Here is a 15027-nt window from a genome sequence, read left to right as displayed (position 1 = left end):
AGGCTTTGCCTTCAGGTGTCTGGGAAAGCCATCAGACTTTGGTTTTCATTGTGGAATCTCATTTGTTCACCTCCCTTTAAGGCTTAGTCATCCCTTCTTTCATGGAAAAGAGATTTAGGCCCAGCTGCCAACTGTTGGAGTCACAGACAAAAATTTCTGTTCCTTCTCAGAGCCTCCTTAGGGAGTCCACAACCTGAATCTTAAAATCCCTGCCTTTACCAGCCCATCTGCCAGCAAGGTACACAATGGAAGAGGAGAGCACTGGAGAGTGGATTCTGTAGGACAGACACAGCTGTCTCTCCAGTATGAACAGTGTCAGATTTCTTTCCTGAGCACTGTCACTGCATTACATTGTCTAAGGAATGAGGCCGGATGAAACACAAGCCTGAAAAAAATCCACCCTCTACAATGTTTTTAAAGATATCCTATCCCAAATCACACATGCCTCTACAACATATTTAGATTTTAGATTTTAATGAGCATTTGCAATATTTTTGTTTCAGAACAGCAGTTTGAAAATTTTCTGGTCTAAATATTTTATTAAAAAATTCCATGTTTTGAATTTGTTTTCCAAAGTGAGTTTGTGCTGATCTGTTCTAAAATCAAGTTTTCATGTATCACTTCTTGCTTCAACACTTACAAACCACATGTCAGAGTGTTTACCAGCCAGAGAAAAAAACACCCTGTGATTATTTTCTTCTGGTTCAAGGTTTTAACAGGACAACACTGTGCTCTGGATTTGGGATAGGGACTCTCATCTGTATAACTCATCAAATAATCTTTGAAAAAGGTAGTTGTATAAATCAGGTGCTTTAATCTGGATTCACTTAAAAATGGAAGCAAAGAAAACAGATGGTATGAGATTTTTTGGGGTAAACATTACACACAGTCCTGCTGCTGTAGTTTTATCATGTTTGGTTTTTTAAAACATAAATAGATTCTGTCAGTTTGATGAATTCTAATATTTAAAAAAATATTACTTCCTCTGGATTATACTCAGAAATCAGAAGGGCTACAAAATGAGATGTTGATATACAAGTGAAAGAGAAATTCTCTGCACAGCAGCAAAAGGGAGTGCTTTAAAAAGGGTATTTATGATGTATTTCTGCCATTTTATTTCACTTTATCCCAGCACTTGCTGTAGCCAGGCTGCAGAAAGCAGGAAACCCAGTAGGACAGTCGATGATTGCTGTGTGTAGTCAGCTGCAGCAGGCTGCCAGCACCCTGTGCATCTCCAAGGGAGAATGCTGGCCATTCCATAAAACTGTTCTTTCTGTGTCCAGCTCAGAGAAGATTTTATCAGAAGAGCTTCCCATTAGTGGGGGTAGTATTTGTTGGTACAACACATGGTGAGGCTACCTGTAAACCAGTTTGGGTATGATATTCTAGGTATTTATCTCTTGGAGGACAATGAAATTGAATTATTAGTAGCAATTTCAGAAAAGGATCAGATCAGTGGGATTCAATTTCAGGACTTACAGTTGCATAAGGTTATCATGATCCAGTATATGGAAAGTTTTAGAGAGTAATTAAAAATTGTTTTGGGTAGTTAGAATACCAAGACTTACTGGGAGAAAGAGGTAGGATGAGGAGGATGTAGCACTTCACATTTTAGGGATTATACTGGTTGCTGGAAGATGCTGGAGTAAGACTTTGCTTTTAGATCATATTGACCCTTGCCAATTCACTGTGTGGGGTAACACATCATACCTGGCATTGCTTGGGCTGAGGCTGGGTCCTGACTGGGGTTTTTAACCTCCTGATAAAAATTCCCTGCTGTAGGGCTAGGAAGGATGTATTTCCTGGTGTGAGACAGTTCACTTACTGACACAGTGAGAGCAAAATTAAATTATTAGGAAGGATTGATTTAATTGTCAAGGAAAGCCTGCAAATTTACTCATAGTCCAGTCTGAATCAGTTTGTAGTTTTTCTGAAGTTTTACCTTTTTTCCCATTGCTCCCCCCATTCCTCATGGAAGCCCCCTCTTGGAGCCCATACCTTCTGTGCCTTGTGGAGGTGGAGCAGGGCCAAGCAGACTTTCCATGTCCTTGGTGTGTGTTTGCTCCATCCAACTGTGGCTGCACAAAATTGTGTCTGTGTTTAGTGTTTTCTCTTGGGCTGAGTTTATTTGGACTGTTGAGTATTTTCCTTGAATGGTGAAGCCTTTTTAAGTGAAGGGCAGTCTTGTCCAGGTGTCTCCTGATAGGTGTAGAATCTTTAACTGCAGGATCCAACTGCAGGACTCCCCAGGAATTAAATCATCAGCATCAGTGCATCTAAAGGTGCAACTTTTTGGGGATGTTTTGCTTCATTCACATTTGAGGCACTCTACAAGTGAGAGTGTTGTTGACTGGAGAGCTCCATGTCTGTTCTGAGTTGCAATGAGGCAAGTGCAGCTGCAGTTCCCTTTTCTGGTCTCTTTGCCCCATCTATTGGTGAGAGACTGTCTTAGCTCCTGGCTGATGTGAATGTATTTTGTAAGATTACTTATTTGCCATCTCTGCCAAACCATGCCTAGAATAGATCCTTCTCCTCACTTTTTTACATAATTTTTTTCTCATCATCTCCATTTTCCATTGAAAATAAATGCTAATATTTATGTATGATTTTTAATACCAGGGAAAATACTGTCTGGCCAATTTCTGTCTTGTATCAGTGGCTCATTTTCAAATCTTTACAGAGGTTTTGGGCGGGGTGGTTTGTTGCTTTTTAAGTAGAATCGCACCAGTACTCCCCTTATGCTGAAAACTGAAAATTAGTAAGATTGTCATGTTAGAAAGACAGAAAGAGGCATCTAGGGTAAAATTTCAGCTCAGTCTCATAATTATTTCTCACAGTGTGCTCAGGTCCTGATACAAAAAATGCATGAACACATTTCATTCTGAGCATAGGAGAAATCCTGTCTTGTCTGCAGGGGAGGCTGGCAGTAACAAACACCTTTGTATCTCTAGCAACATACTAAAATTTGTCAAGGCTGGAAACAAATCTGTCATGGGAAGCCAAATTTAACAATTTCCTTGGTGCATAAAAATAGATCTCTCTTTAAACCAGGTAGCTATTGAGAGAGTATTTCTCCTAAGAGACACAGTTAAGATATTTCCAACTGAGTGTGTTCATCAAACTATGAGATTGTGAGAATCCTTTACTACCTACCAGGTTGATGTCAGGAAACAAAATGGTAGCAAATTTTGTTTTAAGACACTTGATTCATTGCAGCATTTCTCTTGGACTCATGTTTTTAAACCTACCCTCCCAAAAAAAGCAACCTCAAATCACAAACCTCTTCATTCGTTAGTTGCTTCAGCAATTTTTTTTTTTTTCCAGAGGTAAATTATTCACTTTGAAACAACATGAATCAAGGTTGACTTTGTCTGGATGCTCCAAGGAATCCCACTGGTCAAGCTTTGTGTTTTTGGTTACCCCTGATGGCCTTCCACTCCTCCTTCTCTTGTACTGGAGTGGAGGATGGAGCTTCCCTTGCAGCAATGGCAGCAGTGGCTTTAGCAGAAGAAAACGTTCAACCTGTGTTCATGGTCCCTTGCTTTGGCATCTTGCACTTTTTGGGTAGAAGTTAAGCAGACAAAGCTCAGTGCTTTTGCCTGTTTCCTACAGGGCCCCTATTAAACAGGGGAGGACCTGAGGCTTTCAGCTGCTACCAAAAAATTTGATAAATTTGCCTTGTTTCCTCTCTTGCAGGGACCTCCAGGGCCCCCAGGCACTGCTGGACCCCCGGGACCCCCTGGGCCACCAGTAAGAAACCCTGGGGGGTTTTGTTTTATATCAAGGAGAAGAAATAACAGCTGGAAAAAAATTTAGGTCATGGATTTCAGAGGGAACAGAGTTAAGGCCTCTGGCAATGTGGGTTTTCTCTTACATTTTCTCTACTGCAAAGCCACAGCTGGTCCTAGAGCACAGCTTCTCCCTGCTGAGGCTTGGAACCACACTGGTGCTTCCTGGGTATAATTCAGGGTCTCCAGGGCTCCCCACAGCAGTGACCTGACTGCAGTGGAAGGGAAAAATGTACTTGAAGTGAAAGCAGCAATCTCCAGTGAGACTCCTGCAGAGAACAGAAATACTGATTTATTTTTTTTCCTGATTTCATTTCTCAGGGACTGCCAGGAGAGATTGGAGTTTCTGGTAAAACTGGACCACCTGGACCAGCTGTAAGTGTTGAGGAACTGTTTCCCTCACCTCAGAGTTCTCATTTACTTCAGATAATTTAATTCTGAAGTCTGCTTTGTTTCCCATATCTTTTTTGCACACAAGGTTTTGACATGGGCTCCAATACTGTCACTTTTAATCTAGAAATTATTCTCAGGTACCCTGTGTGAAAAAGAATTTTACCAGGTGCAGCCCCACTATTCCTATGCAATTGAATCATGATATTTTCTTTATATGATACCTTTCAAAATTTTGCATTTGACACAATATTGTTTGTTCACACCTGGTATTTTCTGAATCTCACCAAATTACTCATGTTTAAAATCTCAGATTTACCAGAGTGTAGCAATTTCTGTTGTTTTTAAGTAATAAAAACTGAATAAATTAATACTTAGTACAGAATTGCCACCTAGAGTCTGCAGTGTGTATGGATTGATTGACACTTGGAAAGGGGAAGACTTTTTTTTTTTTGCCATTTTAAATGCATGACAGGAAGTAATGTTACTGCTTATCTTGCTGAGCCACTCTGACACAATGTGCCATAGGATTTAATTTTAGGTATCTGTCTACTGTATAAGAAATTACCAAGATTTAAAAGGAAAAACAGACGTAGAAAAAAAACCAAAACCCATATATATATCTACAGGTAATAGAGACTTATAGAGAATAAGCTAAGATATAAGTAAGGTACATAAAAAATGTAAAGATCCTCAGTACATAAAAAATGTAAAGATCCTCAGTACATAAAAGTTCTGTACTGGAGTTTCTCTGTAACAATGCTGACATCCAGTGGTCATTCACTAAAACTGGGATACTGGAAGAAAAGGCAAAGCAAATAGGTACAACGTGAGAATTGTTGTGTCTTTTGAGACAAAATAGAAAAAAAAAAAACCCAAAAATGCATGAGGGGGTTTTTCTTTTCTTAAACTTAGGTGGGTGGCAGGAGGGATGAGCTGAGCATATTTATGCTGAGTTTGCTGGTAACAATTTAAGGAATTGGCACTTAGAGCTTATGTTTTGCTCTTGTTTAGGGGCTGCCTGGCAAAGATGGACTCAGTGGGCTTCCTGGGCTTCCAGGTCAAAAGGCAAGTGACACCACAGGCACTGGGATTAAGCTGCTTACCTGGGTGGATCACTGGGGTGAACAAGGAAGGGAAACAGGAAAAACACAGCTGGGCATTACAAACAGTCAGGAAATCCAGTGACCCTGGCAAGTCAAGGCATAAACCCAAGGCACAAAGAAGAAGAACAAAGAAGTATAGCAGGCTCCTTTATTTTCTCCCCGAAGGGCTGGAAAGAAGAGATGCCATCCTCCTGAGCCTTCTCTAGGTCTGTGTGGCAGAAAGTTGGTTCTTTATTATTTCCTACTTCTTATACCCCATTTGAAATCTTTTCCAAATTATGGCTTGGGGAGTTGTCTCCTCCATTGTCTCTGTATTGGGAGAAGGGAGATAGTACATGTAGAGACAGGAGACACTTGCCTTCTCACCCCCCTGCAAATAAGGGACAAAGAAATGTACCATGTTTTGACTACAAAGGCCAAACTAGGTTTGGGGGATGATGATTATAGTAAAGAAAAGAGCTCTTAACTATCTGTTTCCTTGGATTGCCTTGGTAGAGGTTTTCTTGCTTCTGATTTTTGATCCCAGGTCTAGCAGAGTCCCCAGCTCCCATTTATTGATGAATAAAGGTGAGGAATTTGCAGTCTATAACATATTTCTGATGTTAAATAAACTTTGGATTTTATCCCCACATTTGTGTAGCACTTACTGCACTTTCCAGCTGTGTAGCCACATTTCAACCACTGCATCCTCTGCTGTCCATGCTGATGCCACCCACATTGGAAGATCAGTTTTAAAGTATTTACACAATGGATCCAGTGACCAAGGCTCCAGTCCCAAAATTTTGTTTTTTTAAAACACTTTCTAACTTTCTAACCACATACAATTTGAAGAAACTGAGTGGAGGTGTTTTTTCCCAGATAATTCACTATGGACATCTTTAATGCAACAGTGATTGTGTTTTCCCGGAAATTCTCCAGTAGGGTGCTGCAGATGTGATTGCAAATGGCACTAGAATAGAAAAACATTTCAAGAAGATATTCTCATATGGCTCCATTTACACCCTCAAGGTGATTCTGAGGAACTGAGTTAAAATATTCCTCACCATTGCCTGCAAATGTGCTGCACAAATACCAGAGGAGTTTGTGCATTGACCTCTTGTGTTCCCTGCAGGGAGAGCGAGGGGAAAAGGGTGAGGAAGGCTTTCCTGGAAAAGCTGGCCCTAAGGTAAGTGATTGTACTTCATAGTCTTCTGAGTATCCACTGAGTCAACCAAGGTGTGATTTTGGAAGTTCTTATACTGAAGTCAGGAGAAGAAGATTCCTCTGAAGTTGGAGACATAAGGGGATGAGCAGATGGGGTTCACTGACTTTCATGGTGTTCCAAAATGTCAACCCTTGTTTGATGCTCCTCTCTCAAGCCTAGGTGTGCAGGGGCATCTAACCTGGACCTTGCATTGGCTCCCTGCAGGCTGCATTCCCCAGCCATCAAAAAGGCAATTTCAGAGCCTTGTGGGATGTAGGTAGAACAGCATGGAGCAGTAGTGACCACATTTTGCGAATGAGGAAGTGTTCTTACCAAAGGGTCAAGTCCTTACAATGTTATAGATTTGCTTTTGTTTTTCCAGGGTGAACCAGGGAGCCGTGGCCAACCTGGTGAGCAGGTGAGCAGAAGAACAATCTTAACAGCAAACCTGATCTGTCAAAAGTGTAGTCACCTGATCATGCAAGTGACTACATGAGATAACAAATCCATTTGCCAATGACAAGATCTCTGCATGTCACTTGCAACTGTGATTGAAGGTGCAACAGTTGTGTTCATGAGACTTATGGTTGATTTTAGAGGTCTTTTCCAGCCTTAATAATTCTGTGATTGATGGAATAAGGCTACACGTCTGAGGCACAAATGGAGATTTATTGGCATAAGGCACTCATTAAGTTAATAACAGTTACCCCACTGTGAGTCTGGATTGTACTACTGCTATTCCAAAAGTCCTTTCAATCTGCCTGATAGGTATCATTCAGTTCCCAGCAAAGTATCCTTACCTGGTATCCCAGGTAGGGGGGAATCACCACAGCATGGGCAAATGATTTCCCAGGAGTGTTTTCATCAGGCTACAAGGGAGGAGTGGTTTCTGTGCCCTTCCTTGATGTCATTTCAATGTAGTTGGGCAAGCAAACTACCAGGCTTAAAGTTTCCAGGCAGGCTTGGTCCAAGTGCAACAAGGGGCCAGACCCCAACCAGAGCACTGTCCCTTGGTCTGAATCATCGCCCCACACAGGGCTATTTAAAATGTTAACACCACCTTCCAAGACATTTTCCCCTCTCTCCACAATGTGATTTTCTCCTCATGTTTCTTAAATGTTCCCTTTCTTGTTGTAAGTTGAATAGTGCTGTCCCTGAGAGGACTTCACTTCATACATCCTCTGAATTTTGAAAGTAGTTTGCTAATAGCAGGTATATGAATGCTGTTTCTTCATCAGTTGTACATCACTCTCCAGGTACCATTCTACACTACATTTCTGTGTTACAGATGAGAACATCATGTTGGCTTATGTCAGATATTTTACTAAAGTCAAGATACATCAGGAAAATGCTTTCTTCTTGTCTGCTTAATTTTCATGTCTAAGGAGGGAACTGGATGGCTTTGGTACAATTAGTTTTTAACAAATCCACATTGGCTGTATTGTATTATCATTCTGTCCTTGAACTCTTACAAACTCACTGATATTTTGCTTTGGGACCTTTTCAGAAGCCAAATTTACACCATGTTTTTTTTTTCCCATCTAAATTCTCCTCTGTCTTGTTCATCGTTAGATGCTCTGATTGCTCTCTGAATCCCTGTAATTTCTGGGATCTCACTGTTATTTCCATTCCTGGAAGTGTCCAATGCCAGATTGGAGCAACCTGGGATAGTGGAAGGTGTCCCTGCTCATTGCAGGGGGCTGGAACTAGAAGATCTTTAGGTTCCCTTCCAACCCAAACCATTCTATGATTCCAGGATCCCACAGTGGCTCTGAGAAAGCACCATTCCATCTGCCACTAAATGCAGTTTTCTGTAAAATTCTCCCAACATCACCCAGATGTTCTTAGTCATCCTCAGTTACTACAGTATCTTGTTCCTCACCTGATTTTGTCAACAGACCCATTGCACCTCTGCCATAATAATCTCTTGTTCCCCCATACTTAAGAAAATCTCTTTAGAGCAAGGATTACCTTTTCTTAGTTCAGTATTTGTACAAGACAGTGAATTTGGGTCTTGTCCATGACTGATCTACTTTGTGATACTGCACTATGAATTCAGATAGAAAAGAATTATAAATAGGAAGCCACATGGTTATTTTCAGATTACAAACTGGGTCACTTGGGAGCTAAATTTGAGAGTACTTGATATATTAAGGAGAAACCACATGATACAGAGATCATAGTTGTTCCAATAACAAGTATAATAAAGCAGAAACTCAGAGGTAATGTTCAAACAGAAGTAAATCCAAATGTGCAATAGTGCACTTAGATTATTCTAGATCTGTTCATCAGGTGACATCTGTACTGTTCAGGTGAATACACTGCAGTTTTTGCATTTCCAGACTACACCAGATCATTATGATGAAAATAATAGTAAGATTGTGTTTCTTTTTCTGCTTTCATTTGCTTGCTTGGTCCTGCTACAGAGCAGCATGTAGGAAATACATCCTAAATTTTGTAGCATCAGTTAACAGGCTGAGAAGTCTTACTTGCTGCTTTAGGTAAAGGTTTAAAAAAACTTAGTAATTATTTTATAATCAAACTACTCTTATTCTCTCTCAGCAAACTACATCTACAATCAGTCTCATGAGAAAACTCAGGCAGGGTTTTTCTTACAGCATTCAGATTTTTCACACTTTGTCTTATTTTCAGGGTGAAGCAGGTTTTCCTGGTCCTAGGGGCTTACCTGGACTGAGAGGAGAAAAAGGAGACCGGGTGAGTGACTTGGAGCCACAAATTGATCTTTTTTTGGCCATTTAGCATCAGGAAGACCTAGGATGTCTTGAGTGTTCCTAGATGATGTTGTGCCTTGGTGTGATGGCTGTGGTGAGCAGCTGATTGGAAAGCAGCAAGGTTACCAAGTACCCAAAAAGGTATTCCCTGCCTAGTGACTGTTCCCAATTAACACAGAGGTGCTAATGAACAATGTCTCTCCCAAATGGGAAGAGTTGTGCCATGCTGCTTGTGAGGCAGTTGCAAAGGTTAGAACTCTATAGAGGTCAGATTGCACTTCAGAAGTCCCTTTCAGAATTACTTGCCTGATTTAAGGACATTTAAAATTCCGATAACAACAAAAAAATTACTAATCCACCTCATCACTGAGCCCTGGAAAAGGCTTCAGGGCTGAATTATTTTCTGATGGCTTAACTTCTACCCAAGTCCTGGTGTCTACTTCATCCTCTGGAGAACTCTGGAGACATCTTCATGCCAGGAAATATTTGGATCAAAGGCCTGAAAGTAAATTTAGCCCCGTCAGTGAGGTCTGTAATCCTGATAACTGATGACATGCTTGAATGTGATAATGAAGGATCTAAAATCAACTGAGGTTTTTCCATGCAGTTCACTCCATTTTATGCCTTGTAGAGCACAGGTTACAGAATGTATTCATGGCAGAGGTTTAAAACTAAATGGTCTTTAAGGTACCTTCCAACCCAAATCAAAAACAGTAATATGAATATTCACTCTGGGTCATAACTGCTGGTTTGCTGCCTCTTTTCCAATTGGGGAAAAAAATTTTGCTTTTTATAAATGCATCAGGCAGTAGGATCTTCTACAAGCAAGTTATTTTAGGATTGGTGCTTTCCTTTCTGTGAAATCAATTGATATTCATTGGTTTTGAAAATATAGTGGATTTTTGAAGCCATCTTCAAAATGTTACATTTTTAATTGCTTGCTCTACATCTTGGAAGATAGATAACTGAGAGTATAAAATATTTTAGTGAGGCTGCTGCATTAAAATCAAAATGTGCACATTTCTTGCTTTCCTATCCCTGCTTTTAGGGAGAAAAAGGAAGAGACGGTCTCCCAGCAATGAAAGGTGAAAGAGGAGAAAAAGTAAGTCATGAAATGACCCTGATCTCCCTTAGAAGAAAACAAAGGGGTAGAGACAAGTGATAGAGGAGGGTGAGGAAGACTGGAAAATTTGGAAGACTTTTAGCTGAACTTTACAGAGAAACAGCAGAAATAGCTGTGTGTGGAATGGAGACAATAATTTATTGAGCAATGAAATCTGATGTAAATAAGGACAATTTCATTAATTCAATGAAAACTTTTTTTAAAATTTTATTTTTTTAAAATTTTCTCATTTTTTCAGTTTTATAATTGGCTGATATGAATGAGTCTAGAACTAAAATCTTAAAAGTCTTCGGTGCCTGTCTGTGGGGATAGAACAATAACATAAGGAACAGTTTGGCCTTCTGCTGTCACAACACCATTAATTTTAGTGAAAGTGAGAGAAGTAGACAGAGGTAACACGTCCACCAAAATTTGCATTCAACCCTTGTGAACATGAAGGTGAAGAAGAAGCATTCACCTTGCAGATGCTTGTGGGTACATAGTGAAAAAACTGCCCTCATTACAGAGGCAGTGGCATTCAGGATGTGGGTTCTTCCATCAGTCCTCAGTTTATCAGTGACTCTCACCTGTGGAGTGGTGGGAATTCTTTCATGGGTGATCCACTGACAGCAATAAGGCACCTAAACCTCCTTTACCTGGGAGTTCTTGGTAGTTCTTGGCTCTCAAGTGTCAGGGGTCAGATGTTTGTAGAGCACAGCCCACAGGAATGTCAGTGCCAGGGCTCAGGAGATCCTCTAGCAACAGCATAGTTTTAACTCAAAATTAGGGGAAAACTGGATTTAGCAACTTAAATATTTGATTAATTTTTTTTTAAATGAATGAAAGAAGTTTAGCTAAAACATGTTCAATCAAGACTTTTGGTCAACTTTAATTTAAAAATCAAATTAAACTCCGTATCCTAAACTGGATGGGGCAACTTTAGACATTCATCAACCTGTGAAGTCATGTTGATGATAAAATCATAGAGGGATGAAGACAACAGAATGAGAATCCTGCATGCAACAAAGCAAGGACAGCAAAAATTCAGCCCAGAAGTGTCACCGAGCTGGGGGTTGGGTTGCCTCTCATCTGGCAATGCTGCATCTCTAAATGATTAATTTTATTGGGGCATCTTTTTATGTGATTGGTTACATTTTTTTCCTCTCTCCAGGGTGACACAGGTTCCCCTGGACCCCCAGGCTTACCTGGAACAGTAAGTAAGATTGATTTTGGTGCTGTAGCAATATTCAAGGCATCATTGAACTTTCTCCACAAAAATTCTCAGAAAAAATTTTCAAGGTTCTTACTTCTCTGCAGAAACTTTGGGACCTATTTGCTCTGAGATTATCTCCTTTTGTTTCAGAGAAGCAATATCAAGGTTTATTTGGTCTTTTTATTTTTTTGTGAGGTTCTTCTGCCTCTTTGCAAAAACAGATCAAGAATACATAAATGTATTACTTTCAAAATGAAGATGCAAAGTTACTTTGGGAAGCCTGAGTGTAATTACAATGAAGTTCATTGGTGATTAAATCAGCACCCACTGAATGTAAATACACAAACCTCTGAGTTCCCTCTAAGAAAACCTGAGTAAGCAGCTTGGAATGAGCACTATCGTTGCAACTAGAGGATTTATGCCAGTCACAGATCCTCCAAGACATCCTCTCATCAGCTGTGCTCACCACAGCTGGATACAGCTGCCTCATTCACAGATTATGGAGAAAATTTGAATCAAGGTCTGTTAGTTGGTGAAAATCGAGTGCCTAAAGACCTTGACAGAGTAATGGAGTGTTGGAATCTGAAATGCAGTGAATTCTTGGAATTTTGGGCCTGTAAGCCAAAGCTTAGAGTTAAACACAGGATCTGATTTAAGACCTTGGAAAAGGCTTCCAAACCTAGGTGACAGAAGCGAGAATGTGGATTTATAGTTTAAAGCAGAGACACATAAAGAAGAGGAAAGTTTAGAGTTTAAGATATAGAAAAAATAAAAGTAGTTACAAGGTAAGCAAGAAGTTTAGAATACAGTGCTGTAGATTTGTGTGTCATAACGTGATTGGCTAAGAAAGGTAACACTAGCGTGAGTCCATAAGACAAAATATTTAAGGACTGGGTCAAAAACATAATTATCCTTGTTGGCAGTGTTTTTATTGGTCAATAAATCTTTAAAAGGTCCTGTAACTAGAGGTCTTGTGACCTTCTGAACCATGCTATGAAGATATGAGCCAAACTCACCCTGCCTGCCTGTGTAGAAGATAAAAATAAATCGCATTTACTTAAAACTCAGAGGTCCTGTCTCTAACTCATTCAAAATTCCTTCCAAAATCCCCATAATGGAGAAGGTGGTTTAATTTATTCTCTGCCATTAGTTGGGCCTCAGTCTATGCCAGAGCACTTCATGGTGCTTTGTGTAGAAAGACTCCACATGTATCAGACAAGAATAACCCAGTCACAACACCAAAGATGAATCTGTGTTGGTAAAGGCAGAAAATGCAGCTCACAAACAAATACTACATGGCTGGACATGGAAATGTGTGCCACTGCACAAGCTTCCTGTGCTTGTAGGGAGAAATTATTTCTATTTGTCATGGTTTAGGAATGGTAGTCCCCAGTTTAGCACCCCTGACCACCCAAGACCCCAAAACCACCCTCTGGTCACTCACTTCCACTTCTCCCCTCTTCCACCCATGTGTGCCAAGAGAGGAGAACTGGATGCACAAAGGGAAAAGATTGAGGGTTGGGATAAGAACAATTTATGGAAACAGCAATAAGATAAGACAACAAACAATAGCAAAACAAACAATATTAATAACAAAAGTGGACAAAAGAGGGAGTGGAGCTTGACTTGACTGCAGCCATCAGGACCAGCATTACCCCACTGCTCCATCTGCCTTGCTTGCTCCAACGAAGGGGATGTCCTTCTCTTCTCCAAAGTGAAAGAAAGAAGCCCTTTCCTCCACCCCTGGCAGTGGCATAAGGTCAATAATGTCTTGGCCATGCTCCCTCCCAGTGATCTAGGCTGGAACCAGGGCACTGTTTCAGCTGTTAAAAGTAGGTAATGCTTTTGACAAGTCTTCATGTCATCAAGGTCTGGTTTTTTTCTTCAAAATTTTATCAGCTTTGAGGAAAGATACTGTCTCTTTCTGCAAAGCTTTATCATTTCTTTTTGTGGCTATTCCGTCAGAGTGACTGTGTATTCCCATGAGATTTCATGTACGTGGTACAAAGCAGAGGGAGAGCACACCAAACTCATTCATGGTATCAGGAAATTTAATAACACAGAATATGGCTCTAAATGGAAAAGTGAGCTGGAGATTTGCTAGCAGTAAAATTGCTATAAAGTCTAAAGATTGATTGTTTTTTCATCATGGTAGGACACACAAGATAATCTTGAGTTTATATTTCAGATATTCTGGGACATGTAAGATATTTGTGGGCTTCTTTCCAAACAGCCAGATGTTACAGTGGGTTGCTCTTTTATAAACCTATTTATGGAATGTATGGAATGTGCAATCTGTAATGACAGGAGTATACGTAAACTATAGCATTTTAAGGAAAATAGGCTCTCCTGGTTTTAAAACTCTGTTTTCTGTTCCAGCCAGCCTTCTTCACCCCACACCCCAGAATTCCTGTAAGTAACATCTCTCTCTCTCTCTCTCTCTCTATATATATATATATTTATATTTTTATTTTTATTTTTATTTTTATTTTTATTTTTATTTTTATTTTTATTTTTATTTTTATTTTTATTTTTATTTTTATTTTTATTTTTATTTTTATTTTTATTTTTATATACACTCTATATATACACTCTAAGGAAACATTCAGAACGATGACATCTTACATGGTCTTTGTAGTGCTACAGTCACAGAAATAGTTTTTCCTTTTGCTTTGAGTACATTGCTCTGGTAAATGAGCTGCAAGGCAGTAAGAAATAAAAGGTTTGAAGTGTGCCAGCTGTTCCATTTGCTGGGATTTTTCCTTGTGCAAGACGGCTGTGGTGACCCCTGTCACAGCACAGCTCTGCACTTAGCAGTGTGAGGGAGGAGAAGGTAAGAACAGTTGGATGTACAGGTGTACACATTAAAGTGTCAGAAGGAGGTGATGAGCCTTAGGAGGGTGTCATGGATAATGTTACAGAGGTGGCAGGACCAGCAGGGTGCTTACGGGTGTCATGTGCTCTCCAAGAACTAATCCTTGCCCCTGCTTCCCATTGAGTGTGTGTTGTATTGTACCAGGGAGCTATTTCCTATATCTTCAGGCTAGTCAGTTAGGATTGTGAAATTCTTGGAGATGGGGTGAGAGAACCACAGTATTGGTCAAGTATAATGGCTGTAAAGAGGCAAAAGCAGTAAAAAAAGAGGTGGCTCCTAACTCTGCCTTCTTTCTCCCACTGTGGACATGCACAGCTGAACCCCCACTGCACTTGCTTTCCTTTAAGTAGCACAGGAATTACTGAGGTGTAATGAGACTACAGGAGGACACTGTTGAGAGCAGGTCATGGGAGCTGTTAAGTCGTCTTCTGGGCCAGGCTGAGGGCAGCTGGCAGCTGTCACTCTGTCTTTTCTGTGCACTGAGGTGTAGGTAAGAAGTGGGTGGCAGTGGATTAAGAGCAGCTGCTAGTGGGCAGCACCAGCAGGCAGTGGTAACAGCTTGGCAGAGTCATGGATTTGGCAGAAGGGAAAGGCCTCACAGGCAGATTCCCTGGTGGGTTGTGTTAACAAAAGCCAGT

At 40.4% G+C, this 15027-nt stretch overlaps 1 protein-coding gene across 1 annotated transcript in view; it reads left to right on the top strand.

Annotated features, from left to right (window-relative positions):
- Positions 1 to 15027, top strand: part of COL22A1 (collagen type XXII alpha 1 chain) — a 221117-nt gene that overhangs the window by 147296 nt on the left and 58794 nt on the right. Inside the window, exons 24-32 of the mRNA XM_059867554.1 lie at positions 3697 to 3750; positions 4110 to 4163; positions 5193 to 5246; positions 6396 to 6449; positions 6850 to 6885; positions 9120 to 9182; positions 10248 to 10301; positions 11473 to 11514; positions 13894 to 13926. Coding sequence (XP_059723537.1) covers positions 3697 to 3750; positions 4110 to 4163; positions 5193 to 5246; positions 6396 to 6449; positions 6850 to 6885; positions 9120 to 9182; positions 10248 to 10301; positions 11473 to 11514; positions 13894 to 13926 — 444 coding nt within the window. The remainder of the gene's footprint in view (positions 1 to 3696; positions 3751 to 4109; positions 4164 to 5192; positions 5247 to 6395; positions 6450 to 6849; positions 6886 to 9119; positions 9183 to 10247; positions 10302 to 11472; positions 11515 to 13893; positions 13927 to 15027) is intronic.

The sequence above is a fragment of the Haemorhous mexicanus genome, chromosome 1 (genome assembly GCF_027477595.1).
Source record: "Haemorhous mexicanus isolate bHaeMex1 chromosome 1, bHaeMex1.pri, whole genome shotgun sequence".
NCBI lineage: Eukaryota > Metazoa > Chordata > Aves > Passeriformes > Fringillidae > Haemorhous > Haemorhous mexicanus.
Note: the sequence above shows the minus strand (reverse complement) of the source record. Positions and strands in the feature narration are given on the sequence as shown.